This window comes from Sturnira hondurensis, unplaced genomic scaffold (genome assembly GCF_014824575.4).
Source record: "Sturnira hondurensis isolate 20B ecotype Veracruz unplaced genomic scaffold, ASM1482457v3 Scaffold0004136, whole genome shotgun sequence".
Classification (NCBI taxonomy): Eukaryota; Metazoa; Chordata; class Mammalia; order Chiroptera; family Phyllostomidae; genus Sturnira; species Sturnira hondurensis.
The window spans coordinates 2,274,619-2,290,482 of NW_028076767.1; the positions used below are offsets into that span (position 1 = coordinate 2,274,619).

The window sequence follows — 15,864 nt, forward strand, 5'->3', positions numbered from 1 at the left end:
TTTAGCTGGCATATTACAGCTGGAGTATGCTATGCGAACCCCCTGATCTAAATACCCTAACTTTCCATGAAAAATTTATTGACAGAATAAGCCCAACTCCAAAAAGCTATGTGTCAGAGGTAATTCTGGTAAAATGTAAAACTGACTGAATTTATTAGTTGATCCCTGGCACACCACTCCTGCCTTCACTCTTCTGTGGAAGGAATGGATTCCCACTGGTCTGACTTCCCCCAGACAGAGTGAGAAGGCTCCGAAAAGACTCCTTACCCACTTTGCCCCAGACTGGTGGGCTGCAGTAGCTGTCTCATTTGGGACCAAGACTCTCAGGATTCAAAGATTAATGCTGTGAGGAGTTACAGGCTAAGATAAATCAGTTAATTTGCATTAATTTGTAGAAATAAAGGGGGCTGAATTCCACTGCCCTGCAGGATAAGACAGGTAACAATTGCTTCTTGGCCTTTGGGTAATCGTTTAGGCCCCAACCCACCCCTCCCTGGCTGCCCGACATTCTTCACACAGCATCACCTGGCTGGGGCCACTGTACCCGCTTAGCATATTTATCTGAACATCTGCTCTTCTCACTCGGTGTCACTCTTTACCCACCCCTTTCTTCTCTGTCATATAATATTTAGCTGTTCTTACTCTGAAATTGAGGTGTTTGTTCTTATTTCCTGAAAAACAATTAGATTCCATGGTTTTAATCACAAAACAAAACCACGTTGATTGGTTTTTAACTAAAATTAAGTTGCTTTTTACCTGCCGGAACTCAGTTTTTTTGTGTATTCATTTTGTTTTTACTGCGCAAGCCAATGGCCCTCCATACAGATGGCATTTAGCACCCTGTGCTGTGATATTTAATGAATCCGCTGAGGCTTTACCTAATACAACAGCCACGGTAATGTAGTCAGGGTGTCCTAACTTAGATTAGGTTTCTAATTCAACAACAGGTGTGGCAGTATTAAAAAAATATATTGGAGGCAAAGCCAATTACAGTAGTCCTAGTAAATAATTAAATGTAATTCTAATTTAAACTAATGACACAAACCAATAAATGGAAGGAAATTAAGGACTAAGTATACCACTGTGACCTTAGCTCACCACCACCCCTGCTCACGCGGTGAGACCATATGGCGTTATGAAGTCAGACACTTGTTTGACACACTCTCTACGTGGTTGCATCTAGACACATGGGTTGAGTTAAGTGTGCTGTTTCAGCCTGGACTCATTACGTCTTAACTTTTATTGGCTCATGTCTCCACTTCCATGTTATTTTTATGTTTTTAAATTAAATTTCCTTTCTATAATACCAGTGGATAGCAAAAAAATTTTTTTTGCACAAGTATTTCACCAAGTTGCTGAACAGTTGACCATGAACTTACAAGTTTGCTGTTGAACTAAGCTTTTCTGTTTTAGCCAAAATAATAATAATAATCCCGGCAATTCACACATTCATATGATGTGTGTTTTATAAGGAAGGAGCTTTCACATTGTTAATGTCATTGAATTCTCACAACCTTGACGTGAAATAGGTATTCACACACGAGGCAAATTTAGGGGACTCGCTCAAAGTTCTAAAAAAGAGAGCACTGAGATTCAAATCCCACTGTTCTGTGCCCAAGCCCAACACTCTTTCAACTACTCCATGAGGCTTCTGCTAGAGATCAGAACCCGGAAGGAGAAGAGAGGAAATCAATAAATCTAGTGTGTTTTCCTCATTTGAAGTGAGAGAAGGTGATTTCTGGTCTAAAGGGTCAACTTGTTTTCCAAACTATCGAAAATGAAGGGTGGTGATGGTCACGTTGTGCATTTCTTCACGTTTGGAAATCAGGGTGATCCTGTGCTCCATTCCAGCTTCATTAAGCTAACGGGACTGGTAATTTAACCGCTCTGGTATTTCAAAAGCTCTCTCACTGCCCTTCTGCCAAAAGCCATTAGACTTTCTCCTGACAACTGGGTAAATACTCTCCCTGTCCGTCAGAAACAACCTCAGCTTGTCCTGTGCCGTCACCCGTAACATTTATAAACACGCTTATTAACACATACAGGAAATGAAACAATAAAAGCCACTAGTTTTCCAGTTCATTTGTTTTTAGGGAACATTCATTCCAGCAACAGCTTGGCATCAGATGTTATTTGCAAAAAAAAAAAAAGAAAGAAAAAAAGAAGGTGATGACTTTGCAATTACAGGTAGCAGATGGCTACCTACTCAAAATAATGCCAACCAAAATATCATGACTAAATCTGCCCTTCCCACTATATGGCAGACTGAATTGAGTAAATATTCAGAATCAGTAAATTAATACTATATAACCTTTGGGAAAACTTCTATTTTAGACAGGACGATGGAGTGGGAACAAGTCAGGAGAACTGGATTTTGTGTGACCTTGAGAAAACCAATGGATTTTTCTGGTCTTTGGTTTCCCAGCTAAAATAAGGTGTTCTGCCTTTTCAGTGATGCATTTAATTTAAGGCAACAAATTTAGTAAATTCATTAAAATCACATCCTATGATACACTGATTTTCCTTCAAGTTTCTGATAGCCCCTGTCAATACCAATTTAGTGCCAAGGCAGTCAGTTGTCTTGTCAAAAAGTGACACAATACCTAATACTGGTTTTAGGTGGTCATTAGAGCAGTATTAGTAGGAAAGTTATCTCCCAGGTACACCCTTCCTTTCCATCGGGAGTTATGTAGACATTAGTTTCAAGAAATGCTGACACAGTCTAAATCACCACATGCCAGTGCGAACTTAGCAATACAAACATTTTAAAGGACGTGGTAAATTATTTTTAATTGATCATGTTTTGTTTTTTAAAAAAGTAAATAGCCTGATAGCATTTGACTGCTATGGCTACAATTATTGAAACCTATATAGCTTCTGATATAGCTACTTATAATGTTATAATGTTATACTATTTATTATTCTAAAGACTATGTACCAGAGGAATGTCAGAAAAATATCAGTTTGGAATTACTATATCCACTTATTGAAGTGTATTTTACAACATTGAAAAATTCAGTCACAATATAAATCTAACAATATGTTAAAACTTTTTCCAAGTATTTTGTTTATGACATACTACTGATAAGAATACTTTAAGAAAGTACTTCATACTTAATTGTCAATGCTGCAACTGAGATTTATTTTTCCCTATTCTACTGCATCTTCGAAGTAAATGATTTGATTTTCTTTCTAACACATAAGTGGCCAACAGAAGTATTATCTTGAGATGTCCATCTGAATAACAAAGATACACACATAAACCTCTTCTGAAAAACATTTGGGAAAATGAGCGCCAGTCAAATTTTTCATTAGCATGAGTTTTTGATACAAGGATAGCGTCTTACCTTCCACTCAGAGAAGAAAAGAAGGGCACTACATGTATCCCCAGGGGCCCTCCTTCCCCGGAAATCTCCACTGTTCTTGTCATGTCACTGGGGCAGAAAAAAGTGAGAGCAAAGATGAGTCTCTGCTAAAAGAACAGATGGGACACATCAAATTTTTAAAAAATTATATCAACTACTATAAATTTAACAGCAAAGATGAAACCAAAGGGGCACATGATTTACTAGATTTGAGAAATAAAATGTTTCAAAGACTATCTGATTTCTCATTTTTCCCCCTAGAAGAGGAACAAATGGAAATGACTCCCTACAAAAATAACTTCCTACTTAATCTACATAAATCAACATATTTAAAAGGATGTACACAAAATAAAATTTCTCCCCATTGAGACACACTTGAAAATTACTCTACAGATGAGAAAATTCATAGAACTAAGCATATCTATGCTTAATCATAAAGTATGATTCCTCCCTAAAACAGAGGGAAAATGAAATAAAATATGTATTTATTAGAAAAAGCACAAAATTACATTTTGGAACTGTGAAGCCACATTGGCAGTATACATGCACATGTTCAAAGTACTATAAATCAAAAGTTAAAGTTGCCTTTCAATAAAGCATCAGTTATATTCAGTGGAACAATTCCAAATTTTCACCTCCTATATTTTTTTAGTGGTAGAAAAAGAAGTTGCAAAGCTTGAAGAAAATGTATTACAGAAAGAAATAGAAAGCCTGACCCACCTAACCTATTCCAGATTAAGAAAAGGATGAGCTAGAAACATTAATGAATAGTGTGCATGGCTGAACTGTACAAGACATTGGGAGCTTTTGAGTAATAAAAAAGTGGAACTAACATGTTTTTATAAACATGAAAAAGAATAACTGTGAACAGTTATTGGCTCCTTTAATTCCAGGGAGAGAAAAGAAAATTGCCAGGGGAAAAATGATAAAGTTGAAGCATATATCCCAGTTACGGAAATTGTAAGCAGGTCTCTATTGTTTCCTATTTACATGAAAATGACCTGAAAACTAGATGTCAAATTAAAAGCTACAGCTGCCACAAATGCTTTTCTGCTCCAAATTGAAAACAGTGAAATTTGGCTCCTTGCTGGAAAGCTGAGAACAGCATTAAGAAAGCAAAATGCCTGATGAACTCTCTCTGCATGCAGTATTCTCTAAATTATCAGCAATCTAAAATAAATACATTAAATACATTCTCATCAATGGATTAGGCTTATTTTTAATGTGTTTTCGTGGCAAATGTATTATCATTAAGAATTGCAAGAAGAAAAGCATGTCAGTTTCCAACACTTGTGAGATATGATGGAATTTAAAATCTGATAATAAATTTCAGATGAGTTGTGCTCAGATACTGCTGATGGATTTAAAACTTGTTCAGTCAGGCAGGTTATATCAGATGCCTGGAATAAAAGGTAGAAACAAAACAAATCTTGGAGTGATAATATCATGGGATAAAATAGATTTTTCTTCTGTACTTTCTGTATGAGAATATAGACATTATATGAATGTATGTATATAAAGTACTATATAAAGGTATGCATTAGCAGTCATGAATATAAATTCTTTGGTGAGAAGAGAATGTTATATAGCTTTTAATGGACCACAAGGCAATCATTTTTATACAATAACAGATATATAGTGCATTCGAAGGCATCTGAGGAAGACTAAACCAAAAACATTCACATTCTAAGGTTTCTGTACTGTGTTTAAAGACTTCTAACCACAGAGACTAAAATCCTATTTGACCATTGAAACTTTATTGTCTCTGCCTCATGATGTATTTTTATAGTTTTGTACTTAGAGCATAACTCTTATCTTTCCTAATAAATGTATTAAGTACTCACATGCTGATAGACTCATGTGTCTCATATAAAGGTATATGGAATGTGTTTAGTCTAGAATAGACTTCAAGATTTCAGTTTAAGAAGTTTTAGAATGGCTTTATGCATTCTCTTTTTTTCTATTTTGCAAATATTTCTCTACCCCACTTAAAACCCCTTGTGCGAACTTGACTTCTATGTATCATACTGACATGTGCTCTTTAGTCATTACCAATCCTGTATTTTTACATTCACATAATAAAGTAAATCCCACAATCTGTTAAAGTAATCAATCTTGTTTCAAATACTAAAAATTTGGGGGGATGCACTTTTAAGTGCACTTTTAAGGTTGATTTCAACTTTGTAAGATTTCCTTTCTTGATATTTCAGAATAAACTTTTATGCTATCTTTACACATGACAACACAATTTTTGGCTTGGAGGATATTTGACAGCCATTAAATTACTATCATAAGAGTATTGTTATACCAGACAAAAACAAGTAAGACTTTTAATTTCATTGATTGTAATATGCAGGTGCTTACAGAGAATTAGATCTATTTAATATAGACAAACAGTGCAAATTTTATACAGACCATGTTTCACCATGCTTTTTATAACTTGTTATCTGTTATTTGCTTCAAGATAAAAAGAAAAGCATTTTAAAAGAGGATTTTCATTTTATTTAAAATGAAATAAAAAGCATATTCTAGCAGCAGAAAGAGAACAGGATTGGTCACTACTGCTGAAAAACAAAAAAATGAACAGTAGGGTAAAGGAAAATACTTGAATTACATAAAGAAAAGCCGAGCTCTGCCTGGTGTGGCTCAGTGGACTGAGTGTTGGCCTGCGAACCAAAGGGTCACGGGTTCAATTCCCAGTCAAGGCACATGCCTGGGTTGCAGGTCAGGTCCCCAGAAGGGGGCAGGTGAGAGGCAACTACACACTGATATTTCTCTCCCTCTCCTTCTCCCTCCCTTCCACTTTCCCTAAAAATAAATTTAAAAAAAATTAAAAGTTGGAAGATTTCACTACAATCAAAATAACTAATTTCACATAACTTTCTATGACCTACTAAAACAAAAGCAGATAGTCAGAAATCCTCAAGTCCAATAGTATTAGGAAGCTAAACCTTCTAAGATCCAATGACAAAACTGATTCCATAATCACTGGAACCAGCTGCTACCTATCTAAGAGTTTAGGTGATGGGTGATGGTACAGAACCAATGATTAAAAATGAGCCTCTTCCGAATGAATGGCTATTCTGGAAAGTCTAGATGGGAGGCGTTGCATTTGGTCAGAGTGATATGAAACTTTAGGGAGAGAATACGGTACAAGAGCTGCAGATGTCTTAATGTCTAATTTCTTCCCACAAGGCAGAGGGACAGCGTTTTTAACATTACAGTTATTTAACTCGTTTAGGTTGGGGAGGAGACAGGACTGAGAGTAGGGAGGGGAGACCCTTTGTTCCCAAAGGAACTCCTGAGTCACTTATGAAATTCAACAGGAAGTATATCCTAGCGGTGACGTAGCGACAGGTATCTGAGTAGCTCGTTTCAACTAAGACCAAAAGCATCTGTTTCCTTCCTTGTACAATGAGAAAAGTAAGATAAATCCCTAAGAGAGTTGTTGGTTTTGAAGAAAAAAATAGAGAAGCTAACAAATACACATTGCATGTCAGCATCTGGTATATATACGGGGTTCAAGAACTACCAGCTATTAGTATGATTATCAGAACTTTCTAAAGGAACAAATGAGCTTATGGATTAAAAGGGAATAACCTATTTCAAGCTTTGCAATTTTTCTCAGTTGATTTCCTCAGTAAGACTTAAAAAAATCTTTAACTACTGCAGGACTGAGGAACATTTCTTCACAAACAGACTGCTGACAGCGGGAGAGAGGACAAAGGGCTGGGACAAATGGACAGAAGGCAGCGGTCGGTGGTCTTTAGGGACCGAAGCACAGATCTATCACACACAAGGGTGTGAGAGATGAACTGCAGAGTTAAACATCCGAGAAGAGTTTGCATATGGCACTGAGGTTGACCTGATGGTAAAATGTGAATATACTGAGTAAAAATACAACAAAAAAATCTGTTGTTGATGGTGGTGAGATTCACTTAATTCACCTGAATTGCAAGTATTAATTGAGTAATTCTAATGGGGAAGTTCTATAAGGAAAAAAAAACCAAGGGGCCTGAGGAGTTCATAATCCAGGAGGCAGGTTAAGACAGGTAATAACAAATAATACAAAGCAATAAAACAGAAGTAATAGTAATAGTAGTACATTCTCAGTGAAAGGAAACTATTATTGGGAGGCTCTGTGTTAACTGCATTCTGGGATTGCACCAAGTACTCATATCAAATGTATGCAAGCACTCACCTCAGTTCCATTTTACAGATTAGTAAACTGATGCCCACAGGAGTTAAATAATTTGCCCCAAATCACACCGTTTATATAAGGTAGAGTCAGGAATCTAACTGGAATTTATTGCATTCCAGAGCAGTCCTTTTAAACCAGTCTGACGTGTATTTCAAAGCAGAGGCACCTTCTGACGAGGTTCAGAGCAACAGGGAACAGGGCCAGAAAGGGAAGCGGGAATCGGGAAGGTCTTCTGAAGCAGGCTGCGTGTGACATGGAACTGAGAAGGGCCATGGATCTTCAATCAAAAGAGGCGAGAAAGGTGGCAGAAGTCACACACAAAGAAAAGCAGTCTGCACACAGGTTGCGAACCAGGATGGTGTGGGCGCATGATTGAGGGGTCAGCAGGGGGGAAGGGAGGGACAGATGGAGAGAGTGAGGGAAAGAGGAGAGAACAGGGAGAGGAAGAGAGACTGATTGATTGTGGTGGGTGGGAGATAAGGTTGAACCATTAGTTTGAGATCAAATCTCAGAGTGGTGTGTCAAATTCTATGCTGAAAAATTCACACTTAATATTGGAGAAAATGGAGTCAGTAAAGGTTCTAGAACTATGGAGCAGTGTGACAAATGCTGTGATTTAGAAATATATACTTGGCAGTGATATGTGTGATCAATTAAAAATGGAGAGACAAGGGAGAGATTGGTACTAGAGACAGGAATTAGTAAATTACTGCAATAATCTATCCGATAGGCAATAAGATTTGAGCAATGATTATAGGAATACAGCACTAAAACATGGAAAAAGTTCGAGATACTTTGAGATGGACTCTGCCAGAAATGTGCTAAGCGAATGGATATCAGAGGCAAAGGAGAGAATGGGACGGAACATGAGGGAGATTTTAAGCCTGGAAAAAGGGGCAAGTCTGGGGGAGGCAGATTTAGGGAAGTGTCAAGAATGAAGTAAATCAAGAATGAGATAGAAATAGGGAGGAGGTGAAGGTGTCTGGCAGCCATCACTTGCTATTTAAAAGAGAAGCTAAAGTGTAATTTTATAAACAAGAAAAATTAACCCCTGAAACCTCTTGCTTCACTGTCTTCTTAAGAGCAAAATTAATTGGCTAGTGATTTACTGGAGATAGATACTATAAGACTATTTGGGGACTACCCTCTAAGTGTTTAGTTTCCTTTAAATACAGATGTTTGTGTTAATAATGAGTAATCAGTTAATAGTTATGCTTATGATTTATGGAGCAATGTATTCTATCCATTTGGTCATCCAGTCAACAAATATGATGCTATTCTATTCCAAGACTTGTATTAGGTATCAAGAATTTTAGTCTTGGTTCTGTAGTCTTGTTTGAACAAATGACAAATAGTTACAATAAACTGTAGTATGCAATTGCAATTCATGTTTATTCAGCCTTTCACTTAGCATTATACTAAGAGTAATTGCCAATAATGCATCTCACGTAAACCTCACAATATTCTACATGATCATGATACCCATTTTCCATATGAAAACATTTTTAAAGGTTAAATAATTAGCCCAGAAGTTACATAGGTAGTGTTCAAACTCAGGATTTAACTAATCCAAAGGGTTTGACACTAAGGAATGGTTTGGTAAGTTCTGTGGTTTAGCAAATGCATCACTTCCATAAAATGGAAGTGATACAGTATTTATATGTTTGACATGAGTACATGTTCTAATGTCCAGAATACAATTAGCACTGCTTCTCAAATAATAGCTCACAGTTTATCCAATAGTGAATTGTGGGATCAATTAGAATAAGGAGATATTGATGCTAAAGAGAAGAGTTAGTAGGTTATTATAACAGTCTAGCTGACAGGCAAGGAAGACTGGAAAAATGACTATGGCAATTAAAATACAAGAATGAGTTCAAGACATCTAGAGATGAATCTGCAAATGATTTACCTAGCTTCTATGCCACCTGCAGGGAAGTAAGCCCAAAGTTCTATGCTTGGGCCAACTTCTGTGGAATATCAGACCCTCCTTGCCCTTAGAGAATGCTGACCAGGTAACTCAGCTGCAAATGGCTTCATAATGTCTCTTCAATTATTTCATCATCGCCCCATACCAGCTAGAACCAATGTCCTCTCCTAGGAATATAATTTCTAAGTCTTCTCCTGCTAGCTGTTTCTTCCACGCTGTTAAGAGTCTTCTCACGCAAGAGTCTCCAAGTGCTTTAAGACTTTGCACGCACTCTGCTTTCTGAACTTGGCCTCAAACTGACTTCAGCTGATTTCTCCCATGCTGGTGCTGACCACATGAAGTTTCCTAGCTCCAGCTGTATAGCATGAAACAAAACACCAGGAAAGTGCATATAACAGGTAACACTAGAGTCAAAAGATTTGGACACAGAGTGATGGATGTAGACTGGGTCTCTAGCAGTACTTAACTGCTCTGAACTTTGCGATTCCTTAGCTTGATAAAAGTGATGATAAAACACATGTGAGAGGCTGTTTGGATAATTTGATTATGCATATATTTTAATTATATAATATTATTTTAAAAAAATTCCTATACTCCATTTCTTTTAATTCCTCACACCTACCAAAACCTTAGCTAATTTGATCATGCAACCATAAACTGAATAATTGTTCATTCTTGACAACAATCCACATAACATTTAGCCAAGATGTTAATAAACGTCACAAAGTTAACATTAAAAAAGTAAGATTAAAGTCAAATAGAATAAGAGGGTTATATTCATTATGCCTGACCCCCCAAAACAATCTTTTTTTAAAATCAATTTTGTAGGGAAAGAAAGAAAAGGAGAGAGAGAAAAACATCGACTTGACTGGAGATCAAACCTGCAACCTTGGCATAGCCAGACGAAGCTCTAACCAAGTTAGCTACCTGGCCAGGGCCATTCAGAAACAACCTTATCTAGCTTCTGAAAAGATAGATCCCTGGAGATTTTCTGTACCAAATTTTTATTATTGTGTAACTCATTAATCAAAAAAATCTACATAAAGAGTAACTTTGTCATATGGCTATAAAATATAAGCTTTAGGAAAATCCACACAGTAAAGCAGTGTAATAAGAGATGGTCACATATATATTTTTAAAGCTAATACCATGGGAAATGCTTGCCATCTATTAGTAACTGGACTGAATTAAAGGAATATGTTGATTAAATGAGTAAGGGAATGACCATCAGAAGCATCACCTTCTAGCGATGAAGCCAACAATATTAAATATGGAATAACTTTCATTGTACAAAATGTAAAGCAACTTAGAATGATAATGGTAATAATGTAGATAATGATGAAATGATGTAGTAGGCAGCAAATGCTCACAGGGCTTATTCTGACCCAGGCACTATTCAAAGTGCTTCACATGTATTAACTCATTTAATCTTCATACCAATTCTCTAAAGGACATAATATTATTTCTGTTTTACAGACCAGAATGAAGGCAAAGAAAGAGTAGTAAATTGCCTAAGTGATTAGAACCAGTTGGCAGCTGGGCTGGGAATTGAACCCAGATAGCAGCTGGGGCAGAACTGGAAAACTAGTGCAGAGAAAAGAAGTACTAGTCCAGATGAGAGCGACAGGCTTTGTACAATAAATTACTTACATTAAAAACATGTCCCTGGCTGGTGTGGCTCCGTGCAGTGAGTGTCAGCCAGAGAGTAGCCAGTTTGATTCCCAGTCAGGGCACACGCCTGGGTTGCAGGTCCCCAATTAGGGGCATGCAAGAGGCAACCACTCATTGATGTTTTTCTCCCTCTCTTTCTCCCTCCCTTTCCCTCTCTCTAAAAATAAATAAATAAAATCTTTTAAAAAACATGAAAAATCTTGGCTGATAGGCTGGATTCGTTTTATACACATCAAATAAAATATTGCAAAATTGTTAAAAGATAATGCAAAGCAATATTCAAAGAGCTAATGACAAGGTAAAGCACTCAACCGAATGCACTTTACACTATTGTTCAGAGAGAAGAGAAAAGTGGTTAAAAAATTCAGGTTGCAGAATTGTTGAAAGGATTGAGGCTCATTTGTGTATATGCTTGTCATGAAGGTCTTATATAGAGAACATGAGAGTAAAGAGTAATTAAGTTAATTTTAGAATCGGGACAGGTTTCATGCCAGTATTCTAATTACCTTGATCATCCTACAAAATAAAAACACTGATAAACTCTGAAAGAAACAAACATTGCATTGAAGAAAAATATTCCATTCATAGGAAGAGAATACCTCAGTGCATCCTTAGTTTTCGGTGATATCAGTAGTTCTGTCTGTACACCATTCATAACTTCCCCATCTTCTAAGTTTTGTGTGGAATCCTGTGGAGAAACAAACCCACAAGCATGTGGATGCTATGTATGTAGAATGGGAAATTTGAATGAAATGTCTCAACATGAAAGAGTAAATGGTTTTACTCTGGATATATACAATATGCTCCAATTTCTCTGAAGACTGGAAACAGGTGTTAATCTTTTCAGTGCTTTCAATTTTGTTTTCTCTCCTGTTTGGGTTCTGAAATACTCAAATGGGCCATTTACACAAGGCAATATGTTAAGAGCTTTAGAATATATCATTTAGGTACCTGCTACTCAACCATAAGCTTTTGGGATTCGAGGTTTTCAATCAGCAAAATAAAGGGATACCGAAGGGAAGGTGCCATTGATGTATTAGCTTTAAAATACCGTACTTGCTTGTACTCCCATCCCCCAGTGACACTAAAATATGTGAAAGCAAAATCCATGGGAAAAATGTTGCCTGGCAAGGTCACTTCTGTCCAAAGTGTAATAGGAATGTTGCACAAGAAGAAATCTGGAGTTCTTCATTTGTTATGAGTCTTTGATTCTGAGGATGATCTTCGTCATACAGAAAGCAAAATTAACCATTTGATTTCTAAAGTGGTAAACACTCTTCCCCTACAGATAGAGAGGTAGGAGTGCCAGAGAGGCCCTTCACCCCAGGGCAGTGGTAAGTTTGAGTTGGATGTCATACGAGGGGAGACCGGGCTCTAGAAAGCACACCTGGTACAGATTTCCATTTGTGTAAGACATTAGGGCCCAGGGAGGCTTCGGAAGAGTATTTCAATGAAGCAATTCTGCAGATACACTACCGTTCAGAAGCAGAATCACAAATAAATATGTAAGTCATGGACTCAGGTTTCAACGAAGCAACAAACCACACAGGGAATGACCCATTATTTGCAACCAGCACCTGTAAACAGCGGTCTCATGGATCTGAATGGACTTTCTCACGAGAAGGACCTTCTTGTGAGAAGGTCCATTTTCAACAACAAAAAGACTATACATGAGTTAAGAGCTGACCGTAACAGGATTAAGTTAATATCCTGAAAATAAGAAGACACAGAGCCACAACTTAAGCAGTTTGTCATAGTCAGTGGAGAAAAATAGAAATGTATTTCACTTTTAGACTAAGAAGCAACATTTCCTATAGGGATTTGTAGTTTTATGAAGGATTTGCTGTAGATTTTTTAAAATTTGTTTTCTCCTCTCCACAGATAAAGAAAGGCACCAAATCTTAAAAGATGACTGTTTTTGAATGCTTTCAAACATTTGTATTTTTATGAATGGCTAGATACAGGTTTACATAGAAAAGACACAGGGCTGGGCAGGTGAAAAAGTACTTAGGAAGACGATTTAACAAAATACTGCATTTGTGACTATCACGCTTGTCAGAAGATCTGATGTCAAAATCATGAATTTTCTCAGCTGCCTGTTTCACACAGGGCAGCGCTCCGTGAAGGCGTGTCCGTCCATCTAGTCCTCTGTGTGTCAAGGTCGGAACACAGTAGTCATTTAAGAATGTTAATGGATAAATGAGCCGGGTGTGAGTGAGTCAGTTTTCAATGGCTGTTTAATAAATCACCCCCAAATTTAATGGATTAAAAAATAAACATTATTGCTCATTTTCTGAGAGTCAGAGATTGAGAGGCAGCCTGTCTGGGAGGTTTGGGGTGGAAGCTCCTGTGAGGTGACAGTCAGCTGCCAGCAGGACCTTGGCGAAACGTCCCCAGGGCTGGACTGGGGGTTTTAGGACCTACTCTTCTTTTTTCTTGTAAAAGCTTTACTAAGATATAATCCACATAATATTAAATCCCTCCTTCTAAAAAATACAATGCAGTCATTTTTAGCTTTTTCACAGTGTTGCAACTATCACCACTGATTTTAGAATAATTTCAAAGCCCCCCAAAGAAACCCCATACGTATTAGCTGTCACTCCCCATGCTCCCTGGCCCCCCACTGCCCCTAGCAATCAATCTGCTTTTTGTCTCTTACAAACATGTCACATAAACAGGATCATAAGATATGTAGCCTCTGTCTTATAGTATTGTGTAATACTCTCATCCCATGCTGCAGCATGTATCAGTATTTCCTTCAATTTTATAGTCAAATGATATTTCATTGTATAGATACGAGGTCTGTCCAGGAAGTATCTAGCAATGCACCATGCAAAATAAAGACCTTTATTGAAGAAGATACAAGATACACGAAGCATTGTACCATTGTACACAGGACAATGACACCACAGTCCTCATCTAAGCAGGCACCTTGGGACCTCACACAGTTCTCCCAATCTCCATCAGCTGCCACATCATATTTTCCGGAATCTCACTGATGGACTGAAATCTCTTCCCTTTCAAAGGTGATTTTAGTTTTTGGAAAAGCCAGTAGTCACAGAGCATCCAATTCTGGCTGCAGAAGGGCTGAGTCACCTGGGTAATTTGATGTTTCACCAAAAAACTCTGCACAAGACATGATGCGTGAATGGGAGTGCTCTCATGATGAAGCTGCCAATCCCCAGTCACTTGCCCGTAGCTGTGGCCTTCTGAATCATCTGAATAGTTTCCATGAAGGAATGTTCAAGCTCAATGCAAAATTGGATGCAGATCTGTTGTCATTTTGAATGGGGCAGACATGCAGTACTCGACTGCACCTACTGTCTCCACTGCATAGGACAGTGAAGGCAACATGGTTCAGACACACACACTCCAGTCCATTCTCTTTGGCTGCCAGGGTACATCGAAACCTTTCTCATTGTATTCACGATGGCTGGACTTTTTTCAGATCTACCACGTTTTGTTGATCGACTTAACCTGATAGGCATCTATTTGCACTTTTGCTTATGAATAATGTTGCTATGGACATTTGAAATAAGTCAATTATGAAATAATGTTAACAGGAAGAAGTTCGTATGTAGGCATATATTTTCAATTCTTTTGGGTATATACCTAAGAGTGAAACTGTTGTATCACATGATACATCTAGGTTTAATATTTTTAGGAACTGCTATACTACTTCCAAAGTGTATATACAATTTTATATTCCCATAGGCAGTGTATGAAGATTCCAATTTCTCTGTATCCTTGCCAGAACTTATTTTCTTTAAAAATTCTTTTTTTACTCAGTGGATTGAGCACAAGCCTGTGAACCAGAGGACTGCGGTTCGATTCCCAGTCAGGGCACATGCCTGAGTTGCAGGCCAGTTCCCTGCAGGCCATTTCCCAGCAGGGGGCGCACAAAAGGCAACCATACATTGATGTTTCTCTCCCTCTCTCCTTCCCCGCTAAAGATAAATGAATAAAATCTTTTAAAAAATGCTTTAAAAAAGTTCTTTTTTTTACCATTCTTTTGGATGTGAAGTGATTTGCATTTTGGTGACGACCAATGATGTTGAGCATCCTTTCATAGGATTATTAAACATCTGTATATCTTCTTTTGAGACATGTCTAATTACATGAATTTTTATTACTGAGTTGTAAGAGTTCATTGAGTTGTTTTACAAAATCCAGTTCTCCCATTTTTTCCCTTTGCACTCCTCTCCCCATCTCACCCCTGCTCCCACAGTGGATCCCCACTCTGTTGCCCACGCCCATGGGTCATGCCTACATGTTCCTTGTGTAGTCCTCTCCCTTCTTCCCACCCTTTTGCCTCCCCTCTGGTCACTTTTGGTCTGTTCCATGTTTTCACTTTCTTGATGTACCTTTTGAAGCACATAAAACTTTTTAATTTTAATGAAATTCAACTTTTTTTGGTTGCTTACATTTTTGGTGTTGTGTCCAAGAAACACTGCCTGCCACAAGGTCACAGAGATTTATTCCTTTATTTTCTTTTAAGAGTGTTATAGTATTGCCTATTACTTTTAGGTTAATTACTACTTTGAGTTAACTGTTATACATGGTAGGAACTAAGGGTCCCACTTCATAACTGGCATGTGCATACTTAGTTGTGCCAGCACTGTTTGTTTAAGACTCTTTTCCCCCAACTGAATTGTCTTGACACTCGTATCAAAATCCAATTGACCAAGACTTAAGGG

General features: G+C 37.6%; 1 protein-coding gene across 1 annotated transcript in view; it reads right to left on the bottom strand.

Moving 5' to 3' along the window:
• PARD3B (par-3 family cell polarity regulator beta) overlaps positions 1–15,864 on the bottom strand; it is a 976,716-nt gene that overhangs the window by 455,536 nt on the left and 505,316 nt on the right. The window contains exons 5-6 of the mRNA XM_037043522.1: positions 11,767–11,855; positions 3,348–3,434 (exon numbers count right to left, since the gene is read on the bottom strand). Coding sequence (XP_036899417.1) covers positions 3,348–3,434; positions 11,767–11,855 — 176 coding nt within the window. The remainder of the gene's footprint in view (positions 1–3,347; positions 3,435–11,766; positions 11,856–15,864) is intronic.